At 41.1% G+C, this 27,614-nt stretch overlaps 2 protein-coding genes across 10 annotated transcripts in view; one reads left to right on the top strand and one right to left on the bottom strand.

The window, feature by feature from the left end:
- The window catches only part of DOCK7 (dedicator of cytokinesis 7), a 103,930-nt gene that overhangs the window by 23,050 nt on the left and 53,266 nt on the right, over positions 1 to 27,614 (top strand). For all 9 annotated transcript variants that reach the window (XM_065655499.1, XM_065655498.1, XM_065655496.1 and 6 more), the window contains exons 3-14: positions 504 to 679; positions 875 to 943; positions 3,558 to 3,687; positions 3,794 to 4,006; positions 4,402 to 4,487; positions 6,594 to 6,660; positions 7,917 to 8,066; positions 9,976 to 10,056; positions 12,256 to 12,421; positions 13,066 to 13,208; positions 15,350 to 15,443; positions 16,995 to 17,157. In XM_065655499.1, coding sequence (XP_065511571.1) covers positions 504 to 679; positions 875 to 943; positions 3,558 to 3,687; positions 3,794 to 4,006; positions 4,402 to 4,487; positions 6,594 to 6,660; positions 7,917 to 8,066; positions 9,976 to 10,056; positions 12,256 to 12,421; positions 13,066 to 13,208; positions 15,350 to 15,443; positions 16,995 to 17,157 — 1,538 coding nt within the window. The remainder of the gene's footprint in view (positions 1 to 503; positions 680 to 874; positions 944 to 3,557; positions 3,688 to 3,793; positions 4,007 to 4,401; positions 4,488 to 6,593; positions 6,661 to 7,916; positions 8,067 to 9,975; positions 10,057 to 12,255; positions 12,422 to 13,065; positions 13,209 to 15,349; positions 15,444 to 16,994; positions 17,158 to 27,614) is intronic.
- ANGPTL3 (angiopoietin like 3) lies at positions 19,240 to 27,553 on the bottom strand. Its single transcript, XM_065657457.1, has 7 exons — positions 26,943 to 27,553; positions 26,013 to 26,123; positions 25,056 to 25,173; positions 24,192 to 24,305; positions 22,594 to 22,689; positions 20,771 to 21,043; positions 19,240 to 19,445 (listed from the first exon to the last, which is right to left on the bottom strand). The coding sequence occupies exons 1-7, from the start codon at positions 27,438 to 27,440 to the stop codon at positions 19,240 to 19,242; spliced, it is 1,416 nt and encodes a 471-aa protein (XP_065513529.1). The 5' UTR covers positions 27,441 to 27,553.

Below are 27,614 nucleotides of genomic sequence, written 5' to 3'. Positions count from 1 at the left end.
TCAGCGTTCTGTGGCTTCTTGAGTTCTTGGTAAATCAGTCCCTGCTCTGGATTCCTGTCCGGGGGCCGTTCCTGAGGGTGAAAAGGTTCTTGCATCAGGGTGAGGGTTCCCTTTGTGATCAGAGCATGGTAAAAACAAATCCAAAGTCATACCCACGGGAAACAAATGCAAAATTTTCTTTTGATGCAAACTGATGAATTTCTTGAAAATAGATGGAAATACTTTTTTTTTTTTTTAAATGTGTTTTTTTAGTTGATGGTATGCATCATAGAAATATCAGATAGAGATAAGACATGAAAAATAGCTTTGGGATGCGTATTAGCTAAGGTTAACACCACTAGGGTTAATTATCGTCTGATGTTAGATCAAGTTTCTTCAACAAGACAGAAGAGCTCGTTTAAAAAACAAAGTCGAATATGTGATATGTGCATGTGATTTTTTTTTTTTTTTCTTTTCCCCTTCTTCTCCATTTGAAGACCCTTTCATTGATTGTCTTTTCCCAGGTGCCGCTTACAGAAGCAGTGGACCCGGTTGATTTGGAGGACTATCTTATCACACACCCCATTGCTGTGGAGTCCGGACCCCTGAGAGACCTGCTTGAGTTTCCTCCCGATGACATTGAGGTCGTGTACACCCCCCGGGAATGTCGAACGCTTGTGTCGGCTGTGCCTGAAGAGAGGTAGGAGGTGACAGGGTGACACTTCGCTCAAGGGAATTAATTGTTCTGGGTTTGATTATCTGCAAGGCTGGAGCCTGGAATTTTTGTCTGTAAATGCCTGAAAGAGTAAATGCAAACGTGAGTGGAAGTATGTATGTTTAAAGAGTCATTATCGTGTCTGTGATTTGAAGATGTTTGTTTCTATTCTTTTAACAGTGAGATGGACCCTCACGTGAGGGACTGTGTGAGAAGTTACACGGAAGACTGGGCGATTGTGAATAGAAAGTGAGTTCCCCTGTGGTATTTGTCAGCTCACTTTCATATTTAAATTTTTTGCAGGGTGGCTAGCTGGGATGAGTAGGCTCAAAAATTATTGTCCTTGCTACTGATTCCATGTGTCCTGGCTTTTAGTTGCCCAACTCAGCTGAACTGATGCTTTGTGTTTAGCTGAAATGATGCTTTGTGGTTTGAAAATTAAATCTCAGACGTCAAAACCCCTTGGGGCATTTTTGAAAATCTAGGCCATCATAATCAACAGTTGTTCCTTTAGAATGGTAGAGAAATTAGGGAATGCGAACAAGTAAAATCACTTTTAGCATTTGTGTCTCTCTTTGTTCCATATGTTTTTAGCTCTTTTTGGAGAGAAGTTACATTAATTTTGTGACGATGTAAGACTTATGTGCAGGCACAAGTAGCTAATAGATAAGGTGTCCTCTGCATCATTCATTTGTTCCCAAACAGACTTTGAGAAAGTCTGTAATTTAAACAAATAATTATTGATATTTGAACTATCACAACGTTTATCTAGTGAGTTAATAGTTTAGAGATTGTGCATGCATCGATTAACTTATGAAGATTAGCAGGAAGGTTTCTGAGTAGCTTTACTTGGAACATACGCTCTCTCGGATGATTGAAAGTCTGATGAGTTCAAGAGCTACTGTCAAGGAGTAAGTGATCCATGTGATGTGCATCGCCTCCAAGTGACTTGACTGCAGCTACAGCTCTGCCCTTGTGGCGTTTGCTACAATTCACTGGTTTAATGTTGTCCTGAGAGCCACTTCAGGGGATGCTGAAGGTATGCTTTGCAGTGCTGAGGTGACCTAATAAAACTGTGGTTTGTAATCTCATACTAAAAAAAAAAAAAGGCAGAAGGAAACATGCGCACAAGAGAGATGCTTTATTAACTCCCAGCCTTTGTGGGCAGAGTCTAGAAGGTGCAGGGGGCTTGGATGATGTGACCCACCAGCCAGCACACCACTCAGTTTCTCAGCAGCTTTCACTGGTATCTGGAATGCCTGGCCGTGATTCCTGCATGGAGGAGCTTTCTGTCCTATGCAGATCAGCTGCAGGTTATGTTCTGTGTCAGGGATGCGTGAAGCTAAAGACGTTGGAGCTGCCTGAGTGAGTTAAAGGTTGTTGAGCTGCAGTCAGAGGTTTCCTTGCTCCTTCAGAGGAGGAGAGGCACTGCCATAAGCATTCATAGTGGTTTTTATTATACTGGGATAAAATCATGGCGGTGGAGTGGGTAGAAATGGAAGCGTTACTGCTGGAGAAGGGGAAGAGCCCAGAAGCCTGGCTGGGAAGGACCAAACTGTAAGGATGGTGACAAATTTCTCTTGATCCATTCTATCAAGTGGTTACAAATGCCTTGACTAGCTCTGGGACACAAAATCCAGTTCTTCTGGCTTTAGAAGAACATGACTTCTGATGTGCCATCCTTCTCTCTTCCTCCATCCCCAGGGTAAACAATCTTTATTTCAATCTCTGTTCTTTGTAACCAAAATGTTTTTTGGGGAAGACAAATCCATCCATTCAGTGATTATCTTAATGGTATTGAAAAAGCTAAATAAGTTTTCTTCACTGATCTGAAAAAAACAACACCATATTCTTATTTCAATTGTATGACATAATTTCTGTATGCTAGACTGATGGTGGCAATGATCACAGACATCCCTGAAGTCAGGTCTGATTTAGAATGAATTTCCGCTTGCTGGTGGGGCCGTGGTTGAAATGCTGACATCCAAGTAAGGATTATACAGATAGTTCAGCTCTCAGGAGTTATAACCTAGCGAGGAAAAGACTTCCTCCTTTTTCTTCACCCTTTCATTGCTCGCTGCTAACACATCCATGGTTTTCACATGTCTGTACATCCTCCTGTAGTAACTTCAGTAACAGGGCAGGAGGAGAACAATTAATTCCAGCCGTGACCCCAGCACTACTTTGGGAACTGGCTTGGAGCGCGTGTTGGAAGGAGACTGTGGCTCTGGCCATATGTGTGTGCAAATGTAGACATAGTGCCATTTGGTATCCAAAAATTTGTTAGTCAAAGAGATCTGACCTTGTCACCAGCAGTAAACAGACTGTTTACTAGCGAGCGCTCTTACACCCTGAAAAGCTCTGAAGGATCCAGTTCTGCTTATGAAGATGCTCATTTTAGTTGGGGTCGGAAAGTCGTATATTTTCCAGAGGTGATCTATGCTTCGTGCAGTCCTACCTGAAGTTGGTGTTTTGGTTTTAAAGGTGTTAATATTGTCTGCTCCAAGCCAGTTCTTGCTCTAGCAGAACCGCTGGCTTTCCATCCCCATGTTCTTGGCCTCGTTGAAGCTTGGCATCACAATCACACATTTTATGATGACCTTAATTGGCCAGTGATAATACTGCTTTTGACATCGGCCAGGGTTGCTTTCTAGTGGAACAGAGTCACATTGTAGTCCTGGAATACTGGTTGTTGGGTTATTATCCAGCTACACTGGAGGGTGACTGGAAATACTGTTTGCAGAGAGCAGTTCATGCTTTGAGAGGACCCACGCCGATAATACTGGGCTTATTCTGTAATTCTGCTCCTGGGTTTGGGGTCAAAAAGGATGCTAAGAATGCATTTGAAATACTTTGTTTTCAGATATCACAAGCTGGGGACTGGATTTAATCCCAACACTTTAGACAAACAGAAGGAGAGGCAAAAGGGGCTCCCCAAACAGATCTTTGAGTCTGACGAAGCTCCAGATGGCAACAGTTACCAGGATGAACAAGTAATGTACCTTTAAAACCTTGCTACAGAATTCGTAATTTATAGTCGCATTTTGAAAGTACAGTCCCGTTCCCGTTATAAGTTGCTTTTAATTTGTTGAATCTCAGGATGACCTTAAACGACGTTCAATGTCGATTGACGATACTCCCCGGGGCAGCTGGGCGTGCAGTATTTTTGATCTGAAGAACTCCCTTCCAGATGCCCTTCTCCCAAACCTCCTGGACCGAACCCCAAATGAAGAGATTGACCACCACAACGAAGACCAGAGGAAGTCCAGCAGGCATAAGGAGCTTTTTGCACTACATCCAGCACCAGATGAGGTATTTTTACATATGTGTGGGAGAGACTAAAAAAGTGAAGGATATAGGGACTGTGAAAATTGTCAATCTGCCACGGGTTTAAAGGAGTTAAGATCACCTATGTTTAATAGCCATGAGATCCATGTTTTTTAGCATATTGTCTTGCCATAGATATTACTTTCTGAAGATTGGTTTTCCTTTATGGTTATGCAATCCTGTATAATGTAGAAACATTAAAGGGATTTAATTTAGCGTATTTATCGCTGATGATGAATGCAACATGCTGGTAAACCTCAGATTAAATTGGTGTTAGTGTCTTAGGAAAAAAAAGTTATGCATGTGCTTGCTTTGTAGTGGTATTAGTGGTTTTTCCAAGTGTCCTGTCTCTAAATTGCTGTTCCTGTAACGACTTTCAGGAGGAGCCTATAGAACGACTTAGTGTCCCCGAAGTACCCAAAGAACACTTTGGCCAAAGACTCCTGGTGAAGTGTTTGTCCCTTAAGTAAGTGTCACTCCAGCAGATGGAGCTGCATTACAGAAACTGAGAATTTAAATCTACTGTTGTATCCGCTTGCATCTGAAATAACACTGCTGCCTTGTTTATTCCCCTTGAAGAGATGTAACATTGTTTGGTTGGTCATAGGCATAAAGGTTAGTTCTATAAAGCATGAGTTACACAGTGCTGTGCATCAGACAATTTTATCTTCAAGACTTTCTTTAGTGGTGGGATGTAGAAAGTATTCACCTTCGCTGGCTTTTCTCGGCGTTGCTTTTCAGCCGGTCCGCAGCTGTACCTGTTCCGTGGTACCACCACGCGTGCTTCACCGTGCTCCTTCAGGGCTCTGAGGTTGGCCAGTCATTGGTGTTCAGCTCTGGAACAAGGATATTTAAGTAGGGAAAATAAATAAAAAAAACCAAACCAAGATTAAAAATGCTTAAGCCTAAAAACATAAGGCAACCAAAGATTTGCCAAAGTTTAGGCTCAACAACCTTGACTGTGTCCCTTTAAGAGTGAAGACTTTATATACTTAGCAAGCATTAGCTGGAGGAATAGAAACCTGTTAAACAAGTTTAATGAAGTGGAGCTCCTGAATATAGGGTTACCTGCAGCTGGTTCATTGCCTATAACTCTTGTCTAATAACACAAGGTAAAATTTTACTGTTATTCCCTTGGAGAAATAAAGTACAAAACTGATCTTCCACACTGCTATATTCATCATCTGTGTCCTCAGTTAGGTCAACCCTTCTTATTAGAGAGCTCCAGTTAGACTACATTGCGGCTCATAACTGAGATATATGTGTGGGACATATCTCCTGCTTGCAGAGCACTCCAGGACCTAATATAGCCATAGAGATGAACTGATTTTGCAGCCTTTTATGAACTGGAACAACATAATATGCAGTAGCAGTGGAGCTTCCTCTCCAAAGGACGGTGTCTTTAGCATAAATAAGTTAGATGCTGGAAATTAATGATTTCTGCTATTTAAGCATCTCTTGCTGACTGTAAATTTATAGGAAATCTGCCCGAGTACATGCTTGTTTGTGTACCAGTCATCTCTGAAGCTGCGTTTACAGTTGTAACAGCGAGCATCCAAGTTCGTGCTGTCTTACTGGCACAAAAAGAACTTTGTAGTCTCTCCCCCAGAGAGAAGGCTAAGATGACATAAGCATGATTATTTTCAGGTTAAACTCACCTTTGGTGCAACACTAGAGAAAATACCTGTTTGATGGCAGAAAGGGTTCCAGGCTGAAAAGCCACAAGGACGGGGTGCGTGGGGGTGTCCTGCCGTGGATCGGGCATTAACTGCATGGGAGGCTGTGCAGGCAGGAGAGTGGCGTTTCAGCCCCTGCTCACTTTGGTGTAGAGGCAGGTTTTGAATGTTTTTTAAATCCTTTAACTTCCCCGGTGATTTAAAAATAAGTTTAGCTCTATTTGGTAGGTTAGTGTTTTCGCTGGAAGTGTTTCAGTTTGTGTTACTACTTGATAACTGTTACTCTGAAAACCTGAGAGTGGTTTTGAGCTATTGGTATTTTCTGACAAATGGTAAATGTTGGAAATAGGCAAAATAGCTGTCCCTGACTCTCCAGAGGAAGGAGCTTTCTGGTCAGCAATGCTGAGCGGAGCCATTGGCCATTTCGCCTTATCAACAGGTCAGCGGGGTAAATTAGCAGTAGGACAGCTGCTCAGGGTAATCAGAGGAGCCAAGTGGCCCAGCTATCCCAATTAATTATTCCTCTCCCTCTACAGAAGCTATCAGGTTGCTTTGCTTAGCTGTCAAACGACACTTGAAGAAGATAAAAGCTTGATGTTCTGGGACCCTAATCCCAACCTTTCTGTTGGGTCAATGAGTTGAAGCGGCTGTTAGAAGGACCAGGGAGCACCAGTGTGTGTCCTGGTGGAAGGGAGCAGGAGCAATGCAGAGGAAGCAGGACAAGAAATTGGGGACCGAGACCCCCCCCTTTTCACTGGGAACAAGCCCATAGGTTCGCTCAGCTGTTTAGTCTCGGTTTAGTGTCACCTTACCCAGGGGGGATTTGGGGAGGGGGATAGATTTGCCTTTCTTACTAAATGCAAGTCAACTGATTTTATGTGTTTCTTTCTTTCAAGATTTGAAATAGAAATTGAGCCCATTTTTGCAAGTTTGGCTTTGTACGATGTTAAAGAAAAGAAAAAGGTAGGTTTTTAATTATTTGAGTGATGACATTTCCACTGAAGCATTACAAACCTGTATTTAAAAAAAAAAAACCAAACAACAACAACAAACCAAAACGGCAAGGAATTAATTCTGGAAACAAACCTCTACAGAGGCAGTGACATACTGGTGGTTGGAAGAATGATGAAGGCGTTTCATGAACCATCTTGTGTGTTCTTCCTCTGCTTAGTAAAACAGTTGAAGGATAACCACTTTTCTAAAAAGATTATCTAATATGTGAGTGCCTGAAATCAGAATATATATATATTGTCCAATCTAGGCTTTCAAAAGTCTCTTCCCCGGAGGGAACTTAAGTAACTGAAACCTTTTATTTAGATTAAGTTTTTATGACTTCCTTAATCTCTTTTCCATGATTCAGCACGGTATGTGTCCAAGTAACATTTTAATAATGCACAAGAAATTCATACGTGCTAAAATTGCTAAAATCAAAACAAAACTGAGGAGTCTTTTCAAGATTGAAGTTACAGGAAATGCAAAATACATTTATTCCCCTATTTATGTTCTGTATTTAATATTTGAAGAGTCTCTTAGTTTTCCTAATTCAAGATATTAGCAGTAGTAGAGAGAAAAATGTTAAAAATATGCATTTTGACATTTATCTTTTTAAGACTTGAATTTAATGCATTAAGTTTTAAGTTATGTAGATGAGAGTATGTGGAATATTATGTGAACTTTGTTTAATATTTAAATCACATTTCATAAGCCAATTTTATCATCTCATTACTCCATTTTTTTTCTTTCATGTAGTCAGTTCTTTAGTGACCTCTGGTGTTGATAACCAGCTCACATCCACTTTGTCTTTGAAGCCTCAATACAGTCAAGATTTTGGCTTCACTGCCTCTCCTGCAGGATGTTGTGGTTTTTTTTTCTGTGAATGATCTTAAAGATCATTTTTTATTTTGATCCTTTGGTATTTTCAGTTCACATAGCAATTGTATTTCCTAGACCTGTGATTGGAACTCCCTACCTTACAGGAGGTGGAGGAAACTTTGTCGGTAATGTGTATTGTTTGCTCCATTTCGTTTCTCTTTTCCCACTGTTCTGCCTTGATTCCTCAAAGAAAAGGCCTTTTTTTTTTCCTTTTCATCATTGGTTTGAAAGGAGGCACTGTTGGTAGTTTTTTCCTTATATTTTGAAATTGTCTGTTGTGTTTATGAAGAGCTTACCAAAAATAAAAAGTATAACTAATGCTTGAAGCTACCCAACTTCTTCCTTAGATTTCAGAAAATTTCTACTTCGATTTAAACTCTGAACAAATGAAGGGAATGCTTCGTCCCCATGTCCCCCCTGCTGCCATATCCACGCTGGCCAGATCTGCCATCTTTTCCATCACTTATCCCTCTCAAGATGTCTTTCTGGTAATTAAGGTAAGAAATACCAGAAAAATTTGAATTATTATTGTTGTCTTTTATTTTCTATTTAAAATAAAACAAACCCAAGTCCGGCTGACTACTTGTCTTCTTATTTTCATTTGGAGAGTATAATTCTGTTCTCAGAAGCATGAACACTGGAACAACAGAATTCTGTTTCATTTCAGAGATTCTCACTCAGTACGTTAAGTTCCTTTGTAACAGAAAGGGTTCAGTGGAGATATAAATTGTTATGTTATTGAAAAACCGAAAAGAGCACAAAAGTTTGCTTGATATAGAGCGGTTTTCTGGGGCCCGACCTTGGTGTTCATATGAAACAATGTGCTGACTCCTTCAGATGATAGATAAGTGAGTGATTTAGAAAGATATATTGATCTGAATCTCATTTCAAAAATGATACATGCCCTTAAGTCAGATTTTCAAATGTCTTTAAGAATTGGAATTGCTAAGAGAGTGAGATCTATAGCTGAAATAAAACACGACATTGGTCACTCCTGGAATAAAGTATACAAAGATAAAAGTTGTCTTCTCCTCTTTCATTTGATTCAACGAGCGCACAAATGTTAGGAGTTCAGACTGGCATTTCAGTCAGTTTTTTTGGCTGGCCTCTGCATCAAAATCATCCCATAGTAAAAAGAGGAGTTGAAGACATGCTTTCAGTTTGCAGGCAGGGGGTCCATCATCCTGAGAACCCCATGGACTGACGTTTGTGCCAGTTTTTTATAAACTGCTTCTTGTATGAGCCGTAAGCTTTTGCAAATGAATTAAGGCAGTCCCAGGTGAGAATAAGGCTTTCAGTAGTGTTGGAGAATATTGTGATCTCTGTTTTTTGGTACGATTCTCTGAATTCCTTCTAAACATCATGTTCTGGCTGTGCACACGTATTCACTCTTCTGGTTTTTACAAGATATGAGGAAGAGAGAACCCCGTATTTATGAGATGGGGATCTGCCTGAAAGAGCTTGTGACTGCACATTAGTGCCTGTAAAACCAGTGATCCAAGACGAGCTGGTGGCTTAGGTGGTTTTTTGATCTGATAATGAAAAGGGTACAGTCAGGGATAATCAGACAGACACACAGTGCGCCTTATAGGGTGGATTTTCACATGAGTTTTACTCACTAGGAAACCGCTTTTCAGACAGCTGGTATTGCCGGCATAAACTGTGAGTGCAAGATTTGATGGAAAGTAGTTTTCTTCTTTATCTTGTGGTAGCCTCGTGGAGTTCTATTAATAAACAAGCGTGAATGGCACTTTGTAAGCATGGGAGAAGTTTAAAGATGTTCTATTAATAATCTAATAACAGCGTGTGTGCAGTAGCGGGTGTGGGAGGAAGGGCCAGGATGCTTCTGAAAGAAACAGTCTTCATCTGTGTGATAAGGAAGGTGTTTCTATCAGAAATGGAGTGAAACTTGAAGACTTCAGAAGCAAGCATCTGCTCTTTGACTTTAATTTGGTTATTTCATTATTTGATTTGAAAACACACTGATTTAAAATAGTGCTTGTTTTTAGCCGAGCACGTCTGAGTTGCCTTTTTGTGCTGCTGCAGCGGATCCTTAATATGGAGAACAGAAATAAGAATGGAATTCTGAAAATGATGATGCTGAAGACAGTGTAAGATGTCTTCAAGACCTTAAAAACAAGCTGAAAGTGGCTCTAAAATAAATCAAACCAAAGTGAAGTGGTATTTGTTCCTGTTGAAGCTACATTTTACGCTCGTGATTCAGTTAGAGCTGGAGATCTGGGAACTTACATGGTTCTAACGTGGGGGCAGCGCTTGTTCCCTGACTCACAAAGGGAAATCAAGCTTGATCTCTTTGGAAAGAATGTGTTTGCTTCCTGGTGTTCGTTTAATTTAACAAGCCTTGCTGCTTACATGTCCTTAAAATGGTTCATTTTCCTTTCTCAGCTGGAAAAAGTATTACAGCAGGGAGATATTGGGGAGTGTGCAGAGCCTTATATGATTTTTAAAGAATCTGATGCAGCAAAGGTAAGAATTTTTTTAAAGTTTTGATTAAATTTGGGTGTAAATGCTTTAAGGCATTTTGTTATAAATTAATTAAACATACTCTTTTTTTCGCTTTGGGACTTAACAGCCATTGATGCTGTTCCTGCCGTTAAAATGATCCATTTTTAATTAAGAATCTGGTCAAATTCTAAAGGCCAAAGAGTCATCAAAGACCCTTGAATCCTGATGCCTTGTTGTGGTAGAGCTGTCGAAGCTGGTCGGTTTTTGTAGCTGACGGGCGAGATGTGCGGTTACCATCGAGCTGGGTCAGCCGGGATTCCCTGTCCCACAGGATCAGCCGTGTGCTTTTAGCTGGGTCAAGCGAAGGCAGCCTTTGGTGCAAATTTGCAGTAAAATTGCAACTTCTCCCTTGCTTCTGCAGCTTCACTCCATCACAGAACCTCTGCCTTCCTCTGGAAGGATTATAAAGAGGATGAAATGTGTTAACAGGAGATTCTCCCTCAGGCCTGGTTTTATATTGCAGTGCTATTTTTCTCCTATTTTCTGCTGATTTTTCTTTTTCCTAATATTGTAAAGAAGGGCCATACTCAACGGCAGGATGAACCTGTCCTTTTTCCATATAGTAAGGATAATTTTAAATTTTTATACTTTAGTGTTTGGTTTTTTCCATTGACAACATCCCTTTAACTCCTGCCTTCAGCAGTTTGGGCATCGTCCTGTGAAGTGCAGCGGATGGCATGGACCTGCCCCGGTTTGGCTGGTTTTTTTGTCTTTCCCACGTGTTTCAATGCCGCCTGTCTCCTTGCTGTAGAAACCCTTTGCTCAGGACTAAAAGCAGAGATTTCCTCACAGGGAAGAATCTTATTCCCTGCAGTTGGCAGCTGGTTGCTCGTTCGAGTGGATCAGAGTTTGGATGGGAATTGCAGGTTCGGTAGGTTGAAAAAAACACAGGAATGTTGTGAGAACCTGCAGAATTCAGTGGCACTCAGACTGACGTTTCCTCAGTCTTTTTCCCCATGGGCTGCTCTTTGTTTTTCTCTAACACGACGTGGCTATAGAATAGCAAATAAAGGATTTTATTGTTATTTGAGCTACGTGTGTTATTTTACAGCTCCAGCTTGTAAGATGTACAAGAGAGCTTGAAAAGGAAACCTTGCAAACACAGAACATGAAACAGTGCTTTTGAGCCTCAGAAATGGTTCCTAATTTAATGTACAATTAACTGTGTTGAGCCAAGTGAACATTAAAAGGTAACAGTGAGGACTGAATGACGGGGAAAAAAGGTGCCAGCCATTCCTGTGACTAAGAGTGTTTCCATTGTGCTTTTATCAAAGAAACTGGGCTGTTCATTTGTTAGTTTTGATCAAACTCTAACAAAGTTTTGCCTTCCTGAAGCTCTAATATATTTTGGGCTGAAGAAGTTCACATTTTTCGTTTATCTCTGTCTTTGTATCACTGCACCGCAATATGAAAAATGGATAGCTTTTACCTCACGTATATAGATAACGAAAGTAATAAATTACATTTCCTGTGATCAATAAGTTGACATGTGCCTAAGTGAAATTTTGGAATTGGATTTGCATGGTGCTTGGGAATGGAGGTGAAAAGGTGATTTTTCATGGTCTCCTTCAGCAAGGGGCATAAATGTGTCCTGAACTAGAAGAATGCGAGCAGGAGAGGTGTCTCTGGTTTTATCCAGCCCCCTGTCTGGGGACTTCTTAAAGACCTGTAGGTAACAACCTTTCTAAAGCAAAAACTTGCTCTTTAATATACAGAATTATGGAAAAGTCCTTTGGTTTTTTTTCCTCAATAAAATGAGTATGATACTGCTTGCTTGAGGAATGTTTCCCATACAACTCCAGGTGATCTGGGCACCTGCTGCATAAAATCACATTAAGAAAGACCATTTCAGACTTGACAGAGTAAAATTCAACTTTTTTCCTGAAAGAGCAGTGGGCAGACGAGCTCGCTGGGGTTTGACAGAGAATTTGGGAGGCTCAAGAGCTCCGACTCCCGGGCTGTCTGTGGCTGGTACTGCTGGCCCAATGGCAGCTTTGTGAAGCTTCACACTTGGTGATCCTCCTCTAGAAGGTGCTGTTGAGGCACAAAATCATTGCGGGTTAGAATAAGATACCACTGTTACTTAGCAATTTAGCTAAATGAACCTTTGTCCCTGCTCTTCTCCTTTTAATCGCTTGGATTGAATCATTTTCTTCACAGAATAAGGAAAAGTTGGAAAAACTGAAATGCCAGGCAGAACAGTTTTGCCAAAGACTGGGCAAGTATCGAATGCCGTTTGCCTGGACAGCCATTCATTTAATGAACATCGTGAGCAGCGCTGGAAGTTTGGAAAGAGATTCCACGGAAGGTGAAGTTGGCACAGGAGGTACCGTATCTGGCGTCTGCCTGAGGGAATGTGGACAAATCCAGAGTTTACTGAAGTTTTGATTCATGCCCCATATCTCCCATCGCTCCTTTTATCACTTTCCTCCCCCTGCCCGAGGCCTTCTGATACTCTTGGGTCATGGTTGAACTAAACCAGAAAAGTCCATGATAACAAATGGATTTATCTTTCAAGGATTTTACAAGCAAACCATCTGTTATATTACTTAAAACCAGGCTTCTAAGACTGGGAGTGCGTTACAGGCTGATGAACATTTTCCAAAGGAGTGGATTAATCTTTGTGAACCACACAGCTTATCTGAAACTGCTCTTCAGCATCCCTAAAACTGCCAACTTCATCATCTTTCAGAGCAAGAGAAATACATAAATCTCCGCTTTTATAATAGCAGTAAGGCAGTGGGGTGAGGTTGCTGGGAGAGGAGCAGGAGTCAGCTGTGCTTCACAGCCTCCCGATGCCTCCCGACTGCGATTGCTTTAGCATAACCACCTCTTATTGCATAATTTCCAAAAGCAGCAGCTACCGTCTTGTGTAGAAAATCCTGGTTGGAACACAAGTAGGCTCTTGAACAATTGTTTTTCCTCTCTTTTTTTTTATTTCTCCTACTTTTTATGTTTTATTTCTTCAAGAACGTAAAGGATCGTGGTCGGAGAGACGGAATTCCAGTATTGTCGGGAGGCGTTCGTTAGAGAGAACCACGAGTGGGGATGAGGCTTGCAACTTGACCAGTTTTAGACCAGCTACTCTAACAGTGACAAACTTCTTCAAACAGGTATTGTATGAAGTTATCTAATTCAGGAGTCGCTCCTTGGACAGAGCGATTTGATCGTGTGAAGTCAGCCTAGACCCAAATGATTAATTTGTGATGCTTTCGATGTGCGTAACATCTGTTCCCCGATCACAGGATATCTTTGAACAGCACGCAGTGGGTTTATTATATCATGTACTTAATTCTGCCAGCAGTAGGTCCACAGTAAATTGGTGGATTCTTTCAATAAATTTACTATGAATAATTACATTATGGAATTTGAAATTATCAGCTGTTTATGACTTAAATGATGAAGTGTCATTGTGGCATAGTGACTTAACTATGCTAACTAATATTAATAGAACTGACTCTCCCCAGGAGAATATCAGTTTATTTTGCTCCAGATTTTTCTAACGTGCATTGGAAAAAGCTCTGGTCAACATGTTTAGAAAAATGCTCGTAGAAGCAAGTTCACAAAAACTAAGGATAACTTCTATGGGTTAGTATATGCCAAAAAGTATTCCAGATATTTGTCCTAGCCTAGGAGTTGCGTAGCCTTTGTCATGATGTTCAGCTGACTCCTTTGGTTTCACTGGGTGATAAGAGAATCCCGTTGAAACATCAGCAGGCTCAGAACCAGGTTCGTCAATGTGATTTGAGGTTGGTATTGGTTCCCTGGACACATTTACACAATATTTAGCATGTTAATCCAGGAATGCCGGAGAAAACAAAGCATTTCACTTCCGATGCTGCTTTACTGAGTGGCAGCTCTTCTTAGCCAGAGTTTGGGATTTTCCTGAGAAGCAGTAGAAAACCTGATTTTAAACGGAATAAAATTTTTAGTTAAGCATAGAAAATGGTTTCAGTTCATTAATTTTTGCTAAGATTTACTTAGTGTCATATCTGGTTGGGGAAAATTGTTATTTGAATGTCACCTTTGTGTGGGATTTAATAGTGAGCACCCAGATATTTTTGGATAGATTTCTCAATTGTTGGGCATACAAAGATTTAGGTGCTATATATTGAAAGCTGGTTAAGCTCTATTTTTTTTTCTGATTGTTTTGGTTGCCTGCCAGTTTCACTGTGGGTAGCCATCCAAAGTCTGCTCTTTAAATACAGTAGAGTAAATAAGGAGAAATGTCATCAAGGCCATGAAGTTATCATGGTGCAAACTGTGTAAGTGGAGGGCGGCTCAAGGCTCTGGTGCTTTCATGAAACCAGTATGACCGTAACTGGGCTCTAGAATGGTGGCTCTGGGGTCTCAGTGACACAGAGCAGCACAGGAACTTCCTTTTACTTTTGGGGTGTTAATAAAATCCAGGTCTGTAACGTGTTCACCCAAGGCATAGAAAGTAAAAAAATAAATGTTTATTTACTTTGTCGAGATTGTTCGTCTGACAGCTTTGAAACAGCTCATTTTATAATTTTGTCCTTTAAAAATTGCCAAACATTGATTTAAGATTTTAAGTTTCTAATTCTTCTGTATCTTTTGTTTTTTATCTTCCTTTTCTCCCGTTGAGTACAATTAATTGAAAACTACCCAGCATTTTTCTCCTTCCATTGACTTCTTTTCTCATATTGTGACTTATTACCTTTATTATTGGTTATCTTCTGCTTTTGCATAGTTAGAAAATGTGACTCTGCCACCCTCTATAATGTTTCCAAAATGAATGAAATTCTGAGCTACTGGAATGTGGCACAAGGAAGACTGACAACAGGTTCCCTCTACTTCCCACCATTTCTTAACACTTCTCCTGAAAAGTAAGATTATTTTAGACTCATACCAAAGGAAAGGCAGAGGAGAAGGAATGAGGATCACTACCTGAATGACGGATACTTTTTCAAACTATTATACTTGCTAAAATTTGGATATTTTGGGGAAATCTTTTAACAGCCATTCTCAGTTTTGAAAAAGATAATATTGATGGGGAGAGAAAAGGTTTTCAGTGAGAACTTCCAGCAGCTGTCATGATGATTAATAAGGAAAAAAGGAAGGAAAAAGCATGGAGAAATGAGCTGTAATTTAGCATGTTAATCCTAACACCTTGTTCTGGGAGGGTACATTTTGATATCAGAGGAAAGAGACTGTAGTATTAGGTGGTTTATTCGTTCTCTCGCAGTCCTGAAGGGTGTGTAAATAGCCATTTTCTTCCCAAATCCAACAGGAGGGTGATCGCCTGAGCGATGAGGATTTGTACAAGTTCCTTGCTGACATGAGGCGGCCGTCATCGGTGTTACGGAGACTGAGACCCATCACAGGTAGTGAACAAGATCTTTTTGCCTCACGTCTTAAAAGATTTGGTTAGTCCTTCCTGATTGCCACCCCGTTCTTATAAGTAAGCAGATGAAAAAACCCTAAGAAGTCATTGACAACATTCCCTGATAGACCACAAGCACTGAAGATGGCATTTTGGCAGATTTTTCTCTGGCACATGTGTCCATGCATCTCTTGGCACACTGAGAGCAGCGTCTGTGAGAAAAGGATACGAACCCCAAAGCCCTAAACCCAGCAGGGGCTGAGGAACCTCTGTTTTCCAGAGTAAAATCTCTCTCTCTAGCTGAGAGGAGATCTCTCTCCTGGCTCCCGCTTGGTTAATAGGAACAGACTCCACCCCTGTTTGAGCAGGGGAAATAAAAGTGCTGGCACACCGGCAGTGAAACATCCCTGGTCCCTGACCTCTGCTATTCCTGACAATATTTACTTAACCTGTTCTTAAAAATCTTCAGCAACAGCAATCTGACCGCTTCCTCAGATCATCTCTCCCAGCGCTCAGCTGTCCTTGTAGTGAGGTTAGGTATTAAGAAAACTTTGCCAAATTATCTTGCTGCAAATTAATCTGATTATGGTCTGTCGTGCCCTCAGAGCAGTGATCACAACCTTTCGAGTACTTGAATACTGCTATTAGTTCACTCTTATTCGCCTCCATTTTGTAGCCTAAGCAATCTTGAGTGCTTTCCAACCCTTTCTCAAAGGTCGTGGTTGTAAAATTGCCTGTTACTCTCTGCTAGAGCTTCTTTTTCCACACTTTTCTTCAAGCACAGTGCTCTAAATGGGTGTGCTGCTCCTTCTGAGACTTCATGCCCAGCAAAGCAGAGGAATTTCTCTCCAATGTCTTACACATGCACTGCACCTCTTGGAATAGTTGTAGCTTTCTTCTGGACGTTGGTTTATTGTCACTGCTGTTACCCAGCCCTTTTCTACAGAATCGATCCATGCCATTTTTATTTTTTTATATTTGTATGTTTGGCTTCTACTTCTTAATATAAGTTCTTTGCTCTTTCTTATGTTTCACCTTAGTCATTTGATGCCATTTCTCCAAATCTCTTCTAAATTTTCACAATCGTTCCAGCGTCAGTGGCATCCATCAACAGGCAGTGTGCTGTCAGTGCTGCCAGCTGACTTGCTAAGGAAAATATTCGATAATCTCACTGCAGATGAGCTTTCAGCAACTCCTGATGTATCCTTCTGGTTTGATATGCAAGATTCCTGATGAGACTTTGAACGTTGTTTTTAACAGTAGTTGGGCCTCACAGCAGCGTTATGGTATTTCCCGAACTTGTCTATGAGAACAGCATTTGGGACTTGTTAAGATGTGTCTTTTCTGTTGGTTCTTATTTGGTACCCCAGTGGCCCTCGATATCAGTTTGATTCACTGTTATTTGTTTTTAACAATTCCACCTTGGCTGTAATTTATAATTATTTGTGAAATTAACATGTAGGCTATTAACTTCAAGAAACAAAGCAAGAACGTGCTCTTTTATTTATATTTAACTTCTGTGTATTCTAATAAAAGCATTTCCTTCTTGCAGCTCAATTAAAGATAGACATATCTCCAGCTCCAGAGAATCCCCATTACTGCCTAACTCCGGAGTTGCTGCAAGTCAAACTTTACCCAGACAGCAGAGTTCGACCTACGAGAGAAATCCTGGAGTTTCCTGCCAGGGATGTCTATGTTCCAAATACCACATACAGGTTAGAGTTTTGAAATACGTTTCACATTTCAAGACCTGAGACTGGCAAATCTCGAAATTCCTGCCCTATCATCTGTTTCATTGCAAAACTTGCTGTATCAGTAGATCTGCTGTGCCAGAGGCACAAAAAGGGTCCAGACTGACACAGCGGAAAATACACAGATGTGGAGGGGCAATCGTATCTGCACACAACTTGGCTGTGAACAGGAACAGGAGAGAAGTTTCTCCATTTCCTAAAATTCACAGTGAAATTTAGTTGAATTATTTTCACTTTTATATAGGTTTTTTCTTTGTCTGTGTCATCATTCTTTTACTGTTTCTGTTACTTTCTGACACTTCCAGTGACTGACTTTTTTTCTTTAAAGTGGGGGATAAAAATGAAGAAAATGCGGAATCCCTTTGTTCATATTTCTGTTTGGATTTTCTTGTTCACAGGGCTTGAAAAAAATCTTCCAAAGGTCTGAAAGACTAGAAATTTTTCTAAAGCATCTTGGAAAACAATAGCCTTTCAGTAACTAAGCCCAGATTTATTTTTGTTATGCATCACTATTAATTTAAAGCTTTTTCACAGGATCTTTGAATACATTACACCTCTGAGTGGAATTGTCTTCTTCTGTTGAGTAATTTCACCAACTTACCAAATCAGTTACGTCTTGTTATAAAAGTTTGATAAATACAAACCAGGTTTTTATAAACCAAAGCTTACAAGAAGTAGTTTAGTCCAGTTCTATATCTCATGTCTTTTTTCAGAAGCTCCATTCATTCATTTATTTATTTATTTATAAGAGGTTGGACAGGTAATTAAACATTACAATACACCAGTACAAATAAGCAGCACTGTGTGATCTCTTCTTTGTAATAAATCCATGAGAAGTAAAAGTACTTTGGCAGTTTCTCTGTAATTAGCATGTTCTGTTCACGACTGCTTCACTCTTGCGAATTACAACTTAAAACCATTTTCTCTATGGTTGCAAACGTTGAGATAAAAAATCCGTACTGTACAAGGGTCAGTTAAGATATACAAGTCAATATGACTCAATTTAACTGCAGAATTGGGGTCAGCATGTCTGTAGTCCGTCTGCCTTACAGCATTCTGCAGCCGAAGTTGAACAGATGTGAATGTGTTTTTGGGAGCGGGACCAACACTGGACCAACACCGTCAGGGCGGTTGTGCCCACAGGGTTTGTTGGTTGGTACCGTTGACTCCACTGGAGTTACCTCCCCCAGACAACTGTTCTCTGTTTGAAAGGTGTTTTGTCAGCTATTCACTTGGTTTTTGTTTAATTTCTTAGGTGTACTAAAAGGTCGCAAAGGGATGGCTCTGAATCCATTTCAAATGAGAAGAAAAGATCTTTCATGTATTTCAGTGAGCTTTGAAGCTTAGGTCTTAACTTTCAGTAAGAAAGTGTAGTTCTTAAGTTATTCTTCAAAGCATGGTGTGTAAAAGATCAGGCCTGTGCTGTGGGTTACTTGATGTGCCCGTACACATCTCTAGCTGCGCGAGTACAGGGCTTCAGCAAAGATTATCCTGAGCTGCACTGCTGAAAATTTGTCTGGTAATACACAAAGCCGTGAAATGGGGAATTACCCATCTTTTCTTTGCTCCGAGAAACATTCCGCAACAGTACCATGAACCAAATATCAAATTAGTTACTTTACAAAACAAAATTTCTTTTTTTGTTCCCTGCAGATTAGTGCTTAAATGTCTTCTGTAGCATTTTGCCAGCCCTTTGTTTACTGAAACACTTTCTGTGGTCCCTGCTGTGCAACCCAGAAACGAATGGAACAGCCTGAAAACCCATTTCCCCAAGCAGTGCTGTCTAAGACATTAACGGGCAGCTGGTTCCTGGGCATTAGAGTTTTGTCCTGGGGAGGTAAAAGCTCCACATAAGTTACAGCACATTGACCATGGGGCTATGGTGAATGAGAATACTCACCAAACATACTCTGAGACCATCGCAAATGCCTCAGGGTTTATGTGTTGGAGAATACACCATACAGCGTATGGATTTAAACATGCATCTGTTATTAAACATCACATGAACTTATTTGATGTAGTGATGTTCAGTGTACATGTTCTGAATTAAAATGCATCAGGTCGAGTGATCCAGTCAAAACTTTTCAGATCTGTTGGGTGTATCATTATTTTGGTTGACTTGAGCAAGTAATATCTTCCTTTCTTAGGCTTCCAGTATAAACCTTTTCTTCTGTCTAGTCTTCCTTTTGACCTCGGTGCGACATATTTCCCATTGAGATTCGTTTCCTCACATTCACTGTGCCACCACCCTCCTGAGGAAAAATATTGTAAAATCAGTGACTGTCAGTTGTACCCCGACATACCGTGCGCTCTGTTTCTGAGTAGACGGCTCCCGTTTGCAACATAAATTTCTTCAGATCAATCCCAGCAAAAGTAACAAGTAGCCGGTATACCCAAATGAAATGGTGCTCGTACATGTACCCACTTACACTCGCAGGTTGAGGGCCAATAGACAGAAGTTGTGCTCCCCGTTATTGTCCGCTTCACATAAAAGAAGCGGTGCATAGAAAACTGCAGACGCAAATGCTGCCGCTGAATTGGGACACTTAAGAAGTTGGCTCCACACTTCTGTGCTGTCTGTGACCCTCCACAACTGACTTTCTGATTTGCTGATATTTTTCACAGGTACAAATAGTTAAATCTCTGCACTTGTAGAAGGCTGAAGAGCCTTTAGTAAACAAATTTTCTCTTTTATTGTCTAGTGTCCTTAACCACAAGCTTAAATTGTAAGCCCAGTCCTGCTTGCAAAGGCCTGGCAGTGACTCTGTGCTGGAAATGAAAGTTTAGCACTTTGGAAGTCATTGGCCTGCTTTATGATCACTAGAGCTGAGTAACACTCGCAGCTTTGTTTGAGACATTAACAATTTTCAGGCCTAGAATGATGTGCAAAGCTTTTGTTACATGAAGCAAGGGTACAATTCTGTATCCTGTGGTTTAATCATTAATTGCTTTTTCTGTTGTTTGCTTTTTGCTATAAGCTGGCAAAACATAAAACCTTCATAAAATCCAAGAATCAGGTATCCTTTAGCCAAATTATCTTTAAGTAGAAATATGTCTTCAGCTTCACATCTTGCTCTTTTGAGAGCGATTACAGCATGTATACTTAACAAACAGCTGAAATCTGCCTTTGAATGGAACCTCACTTTTGGTTTGTAGTCAAAACGGAGTTAAGAGTCAGTTTGTCTTCTCTTTTTTTGCAAGGAGAGGTTAAACAATCTGACCTGCCATGCTGGAGCAGGCATTGGAGGAAGAACTCTCCTTCCCTTCATAGCTCAGAATCTCATCCTGGCCTTTTATGTCAACCTACACTGCTAGTTCAGTTTCTGAGGTTGGTCATTTACACAGCCACACTGTGCTTTAGTTTTACCTGTCTATAAAATAGAAAGATGGTGCCTCGTTGTAGGACCCCGCTATCTGCCAACAAAAAACATCTTCTGCCCTTTCCTGCAAAGAGAAAGATGCTCCTGCCCCCTCTTCTCTGTATCTAACACCAGGCTTGTATCGGTAAGTACCCTCCGACGCATCCTGCCATCCTTCATGTAACAAAGACACCCCCGTGTTAATATACCCAGCATACCCAGGTAGTTTTCTGGACAGTTGAAGTCGTTTATTGTGTTCAGGTCCCGGTCTGCAGTGGAGAAGCGCAGTTCCGTCTGCTCCGGCAGCGCGTTGGGGATGCTCCCAGAGATCCGGGAAAGCTGGAGGCTGTAGTTTGTTTCCAGGCCTCCCAAGCTGAACGCGTACTCGATGAAACGTTTATTATCCTTCCAGTCCTGCAGCTCAATCCGTAAGATATAGTCCCCTTGTTTAGTGATGGAATAGGTCTTATTCAGGCCCAGCCAGAATTCCTCTGCAAAGTCGTAGGAAATAGATGCTGTTAATATGAAACTGGGCATGAGCACACTTAACCCTGTTTTTCAGATCTCTAACCCATACCTCAGGTAGCTCATTCGCCTTTAAAATATCAGTCTTCAAAAATACATGTTCAAATAAGCTGCACAGTATCAAGAGGTGTCAGAGGTGAGGGTTGGGGGACAGAAATCACCAGGCAGAGAGTTGGTGGGCAAGGGGTTATGTGATAAACTTTCCTTAAAACCCCATATCGCTCACGCTGCTGTTGAATTTGTTTTTACAGATAAGCTGCGGGTAGTATGTGTGAAAATATAGTATTTAAAAGGATTTATTCATTGCTTTAATTAAATCAATAATATGAGTCTTGGGGACTGTTGATCTTTTCAGAGGTCTCCTGCTACATTCTTTTTGTTTACCTCTTCTTAATTGCACGCTGGTGATCAATAAAAGCAAGAGATATAAATGAACTGGAGCTTCTCTCTTAACTTTCCCACCTCTTGTGAAACTTTGAGAGGGAGCTCAAGACATTTAAAACATGCATAATTGGAGCTGTGTGACAAATGAAGCAAATGACATACATAAAACCTAATTGCAATTGTCACATTTTTTAAGGAAAGAGCTGCAGAACTCAGCTGAGGTTTCGATACCCTTGTGTACAACGTGAATTTAACTTGAGGATTTTTCTTTTGCTAGAATTCTTGATAAGTAGTTTAATTGTTTCATAAATTATATTAATCAAGTAGCTTATTATCAATGCTGCTGGTGTCAGTGCACGATGTGTAATTGCCACATGTACAAATAGTGTAGCTGCGTGCGAGTGCTGTACATGCAGGTGGCATTTAAAGCAATAGAAAAGATGTTTGAGTAAAATACTCCCACAATTTACAGGTAAGGAGCCTGTTGTATTTTATCACCTTAGAATACGCAGCACAGAAGTGAGTAGGACGTAGCTGAGTGATGCCATCCTCTGCAAAATCTTTCTGATTCTGGAAAGATGTGGCTTCATGTTGGTGTGGTATATGGGAATTGGAGATGAATTAAGACACAGCTGTAGCATTCAATGTGATCAAACTATATATTAACAGACGAATGTGGGTGTTTCCTCGCCCTGTCCAGCCGTGGAGGGGATTGGCCTCGCGTGGGGAAGCCGGAGGTGTTTGCACAGAGGGCACGGGCAGGCTGGGGGGCTCTCGTGCTTGGAAAAATTGATGGGGATTGCAGAAAGTTTGAGAGAAAGTAGTGACAGCAACTTGATGAGGTTTTGTGGTTGTGTATATTTTAAAGGCTTTGGGAGATGCTTTTATGAATAGTAAAAGCTCAGTAACTAAAATAGTATTTAAAGCATTCTAGCCTCGATTCAGCAAAAGTTGCTAAAGGTGTGTTTGCACATGTCTATTTGAAAATTTTGCCGAGTTATGTTTTCTGGTAAGCACCACCAGATCTGATTGCAGGTTTTCTCTGCTCTGATGTGAACACCTTTCAGTAAGAAGATTCAGCTTCTCAAATCAACTGATACAAAGAAAAGACACACAAAAAAGGCACTTTTACCATGGAGGTCACCAAAACCATTGGCATAGGCATCCCAGGTTTGGTTGAAATCTAGTGATCCATCCACCCTGTTCTGGATTACGGTCCAGGAACTGCCTGCGAATGCGAAGGGGAAATAAGTCACAAGCCTGGCTTAAGTGTTTAGAGCGTTAGAGAGAAGATGGGAACTAACTGAGACTGTCAGGCGCTGACCTACAGACTGCACCGCTGCGGCTGCCTGTCTGCAAATTCGCAGTGAAGAAGAAAATGGGTTTGCACTGAAGGTGGCTCCATATGAATCCCATTTATTCTTCATTTTGCAGCAGACCTGAGTGCACGTGTGTTTATATATATATATATAGAGAGAGAGAGATATACATACAGAGGGCAGATGCCCAACTCATCATGGCCTTGGCCTTATTAACCACCCATGAGCGCGCTCTTGGGTGCTCTCATTTTGAGGTAGAATGAGTTAGCCTAAATCTTCATGAAAGAAATTTAAGTGGGCCCAGCTGAACAGAACGCAGGGCTGTTTGAGTGTCCTCTGCCACATCGCAGCGACTCGCCTCACTGGAGTTATTTTGTTAAGCTGCCTTAACTGGGTTTCGTTAGTTTATGGGGGCTGAGAAACACAAACGTAGAGAAAATAAGAGATATGAAATTTTCTAGGCATTTGATCAGATTGTCAGACTCTCTCTGCTGATAGCGCTTGACTGCTGGGAGCACAACTCCACAGAAGATGTAAAGCGTTGAAGGCCACGTCCACGCCAGGGCTGCAGGACGGTCTTTTCTCCTGACCAGGTCATGACACCCTCCTTTCAACAAATGTAAGCAAAGGAGCTTTTTTGCACAGGGCAGCCCCATGCCGCTGTGTTTACACATCCAAACAAACGACACGGCCCTGCCGCGGCTGGGTCAGCGGTTTGGCAAAGGGACCGTGAGGGACACGAGGCAGGACACACACAGGGCAGCACCGCAGGATGCTGCAGAGCGGGGTGAAAAAAACAGGGAACGGTGAAGTGGCCAAACGATGTGGGATCTCTGGGTAGTGGCATAAAGGAACAGACAAACGGGTTTCTTACAAAGGTAGAGCTTGGGCATTCTGGTGCATGACAATTCCGGGCCTATATGATCCATGCATAGCTACGGACTCACCCAACTGTGATACAGGAGTCCTATCTCCAGGACTCACCTCCTTGGGTTAGGTATATTTAAGTCTCAAGCATTAACCCTTGTTAATGAAACAAAATTTTACTAAGGTATTTACTATTGAATGTTAGCTTTTATTGGGAAAAGCTATTAATGGTTGCAATAAAATGGCATTTATAATTGCTGTTTTCATTCTCTATAGCTAAAGGGGTTTGTTTTTTTAAATATACCTAATTTCTGTCACATGATTGAAAGTCCTTTCCTCAGTATAAACAAGAAGTGAGTAAAGAATGAGTGTTAAGGAGACTTTAGGATATGAGAAACCTGAGTTCAGAACACAGACAGACCAATAAGTCAAGAGGATGCATAAATCGTGGTAAGTTTTTGTGCGCTTTGGGATGAGACACAGTTTTTCAGCTTATAGGAACTACTTAGGTGAAAATTAGACTGTTGCTAGCACGGTGTCTTACCGAATTTCATTTCACAGTAGACATCGAAAGCTTCCGAGCTGTTTGGCTTAATAGTGTAAACGCCACTGAGCCGCATGCCGCTGTTATAAAGAGCAGTGCAGTCAGGAGCAGCACCTGGGAAAGCAGACAGCAGACCCTTACAAATCCTGCTTTGAATGGGGTAAGTTTTAACCCAGCTTTGTAAGTTGGGATAGAGCCAAAGCAAAAACTAGGACGATCTTTTTGGTAATTTTATTTTACAGTAAATGTCACAAAATGGGCAAACTGCTTTGGGCTTGGTAGTGCAGCTGCCAAGTTGTACGTAGGTTGAACTGCCTATATTTTTTTAAGTTAGGCAAGGTTTCGATTTAGATAATTTCTGAAAGTTTGTAAGGCCTAAGACTAGACTTGGGCAAATGGACTTTCCTACCCCACTTGTGAAGTTCCCAGTAAATACTGTTCCCATTGCTGCAGTTCAAAAATTCCTCTCAACTTTAAAGAAAGTTCTTCAGAATCTTAGAATTTGTCCGGCATGAAGTAAATTAGTTCTCTGTTCGTACTCTCCAAGACCGGCATCGGCAATGCCAGAAGTGTTGGTAAAAGGATGGTCACAGCACACGTTTACAGGGGTGGATGGAGGCTGGAGGTTGAGGACAGGATTGTTGGACGTTTTTCCTGTATATCACCCCAGAGACAAGTACATGTTTTGTGGGGCTAAGTAGATGATGGCATTTTTTTCCAAAGCAGGAATTCCAGCTCCTTCCCACAGTGCCGTGTATAAAATAAGGGGGCTTTGCTTTTAGTGTTTGTTAAACGCAAAGCTTTCACAGAGAACACTGCGAATGCCATGTTTTGTGTAGTCACGTCTAGGAGAGGAGGTCTCACCTTCAGATTTGTGTGTCACAACCGTGGCGTTGCGCACAAAGGAGGGAATGGCCTCTGGTTCCATTTGTTCCCCCGTGAAGGAGTTCTCTGCGAGTTCCTGCAGCTCTATGTGGTTCAGCTAAAAGAACCGTTAATTACGGACTGTTAATTTCCCAAGGCTCTAAAATCTCTGAAATGATGAGATTCATGTAGCAAGCTGAACAATGTCATGCAGAGCATATTTTTTCTTGTGAATGTAATCCGTTAGAATACTCAATTTACAATATAAAAATAACTTCAGAACCGCACTGGTGGGTTTCAGCTGCGTGAATGTCAGCTGTGCCACTGCTCAAACAGGACAGGATTCGTGAGGTGAGTAAATGACCCGTCCTCACCTTAATGGGCAAACAGATTTAACTTATTTCCTCGAGTGGCATCACTTAGACAAATAATACCAACATCTAAAGAGCATGAAACCACCAATTCCTTCAGTGAAATGCATTTTCCTTTTATAGCCTCCCCTTAGGAATAAATTAAATATGAGCATGTCAGTTGTGCTCAGTATTACAGTGACACATGTTGAACTGCAGAACATGGTTCCCTATTGGAGCGAATATTGGAAAAGAAGAAAGAGGTAGAACATAATGATACTTAGAAGACCAATGGAAGGACAAGAATATGGTAGATAATAAGACAAAAAAAAATTAGCAGCCAGAAAATACAGCAGCCTGGTGTTGATAAGTGTTTCAAAGCTCTGTTCTTGGTCAATGTGTGCCCTGCCCATAGCCCTCTGCCTGGCAACACAGCCATCTCTCACCCAGAATGTACATGTTTGCAGTCAAAATTGTTTATACCCGCCTCTGCACCCCCAAACTGTGAACAGGAGGGACGGCTGACCCAAATGAACGGGCCGTTGGCTCCTTCAGTGTTAGGAGAGATGACAAATTCTGAAAAGAGCAATAGAGATGGTTCCTGTACCTTGTCCTCCAGCTCCATTATTTGATTGTGCTGTCTGTCAAGTTGCACATGCTGGTCCTCCACGATTTTGAGAAGTTGCTTGATGTGGTTGTCCTGCTGCTCCACGAAAGCCTGAGGGCAGGGAGGGAGGCGAGATGTGGTTAGAAGCAGTGCAAGACCTTCACAACCTTTTGCTGTTGTTATTTTCCTTCCATTTGCACGTCCAGAACAATTGCATTCTGTGAAGCTGACCCTTGATTCAAACTAAATGTATTCCACCAGTCAAAAAAGGGAGTGATTGCCTGCGTTTAGGTTATTAACTTGGGATTTGGGACATCTGGATTCATCTTTCTGTATGGAAACGAATATCCAGTATTTTCTCACACAAGTTGCTTAACCTTATGCTTCTGCAAAATACAGTTAATCCTTCTTTTTCCATAGGAAACCTTATACCCACTGAAATACATGTATGGACATCAAGTCTATTAACACTTGCAAGGTTCTTTGGTCCTGGAGGTCATGCAGGTCCTATGGATGTCCCTCTCTAAAGGTCTAAGGCAGTTCCTAGGGCATTGATTTGTAATGAGCCGATGACATACAAATCTATGGGCCTGCTAATCACATCACTTCCCTGATGGCAATTTTTAAATCATTATAATTACAGAGTTTCTTAAAGCTAATTTGCAAACAAATACTTGAAAAGATACATAGCCTTATAATTTCATGATTTTGTCACTGACTTTACTGGGGAATTTTACTGCAAAATGAACAGTATGTCAGATTAGCACATGAATTCTTTTATGATTATTGCAGTGAGTTATTTCTCAACGTATACAGTAGTATTACAATGAAGATGCAGGGAAAACATGAGCTGCTGTTGCTAAACTACCAATAATAGCATTACAGTTTACTTTGGCTTTGTGTGTCAGGGGCTTTCACAACTCTACTTACTTTGAGTGAAGAAATTTCTTCTGTCTCTTGCGCTGAAGGATGGATAATGGCCAGTTTTGTGACTTTGTCTTCCAGTCCCCATACTTGCTCTTGCAGCTGGATTTTGTTTTGTATGAGGTCTTCAATCTTCAAATTCATCTCCTGCGAGAGATTCTTCATCTCTTCGTTGTTGATTTGCAGTCTGGCTGTAGTTTGTTTGAGCTGTTCTTCTTCTTCTTTGATTTCGCTGGTTTGCAGTGAGAGCTCATAAAAGGACCTGTCAAAAATGTAAAGTTTTTGAAAGATGTCGTTCATCTGCCCCTTCGTCTTGTGGACAAAGTCTTTAAGACCGTGCCCAAGCTGGAGGAGTCCGTTGGCCAAGATTCGTACATCATCTAACATGGCAAATCTCGACTTTGTCTCGGGAGAAGCAGCAGAATCTAAGGAGGAATAATCCTTCTCAGCTCTGGCTGAAAGAGCAAGTGGGGCAATGAACAGAAAGACTAGAATGATTTTCATGTTTTCTGCTCCTTTTACTCTTTGTTCAGGATGCAGAGAGTTTTCCTACTAACAGTTTTTGCTGTGTGGCTGTTCTGGCTTGAAGAATTTGATCTATTTATACTCCTCTTCATTTTAGAAGAGGCAGACCAATGAGTTGATCATTAAACTGTGTGTATTTGAACGAATGTAACC

This window comes from Caloenas nicobarica, chromosome Z (assembly GCF_036013445.1).
Source record: "Caloenas nicobarica isolate bCalNic1 chromosome Z, bCalNic1.hap1, whole genome shotgun sequence".
Classification (NCBI taxonomy): Eukaryota; Metazoa; Chordata; class Aves; order Columbiformes; family Columbidae; genus Caloenas; species Caloenas nicobarica.
The sequence above is the reverse complement of the archived record's forward strand: the minus strand, read 5'-3'. Positions and strand labels throughout refer to the sequence as shown.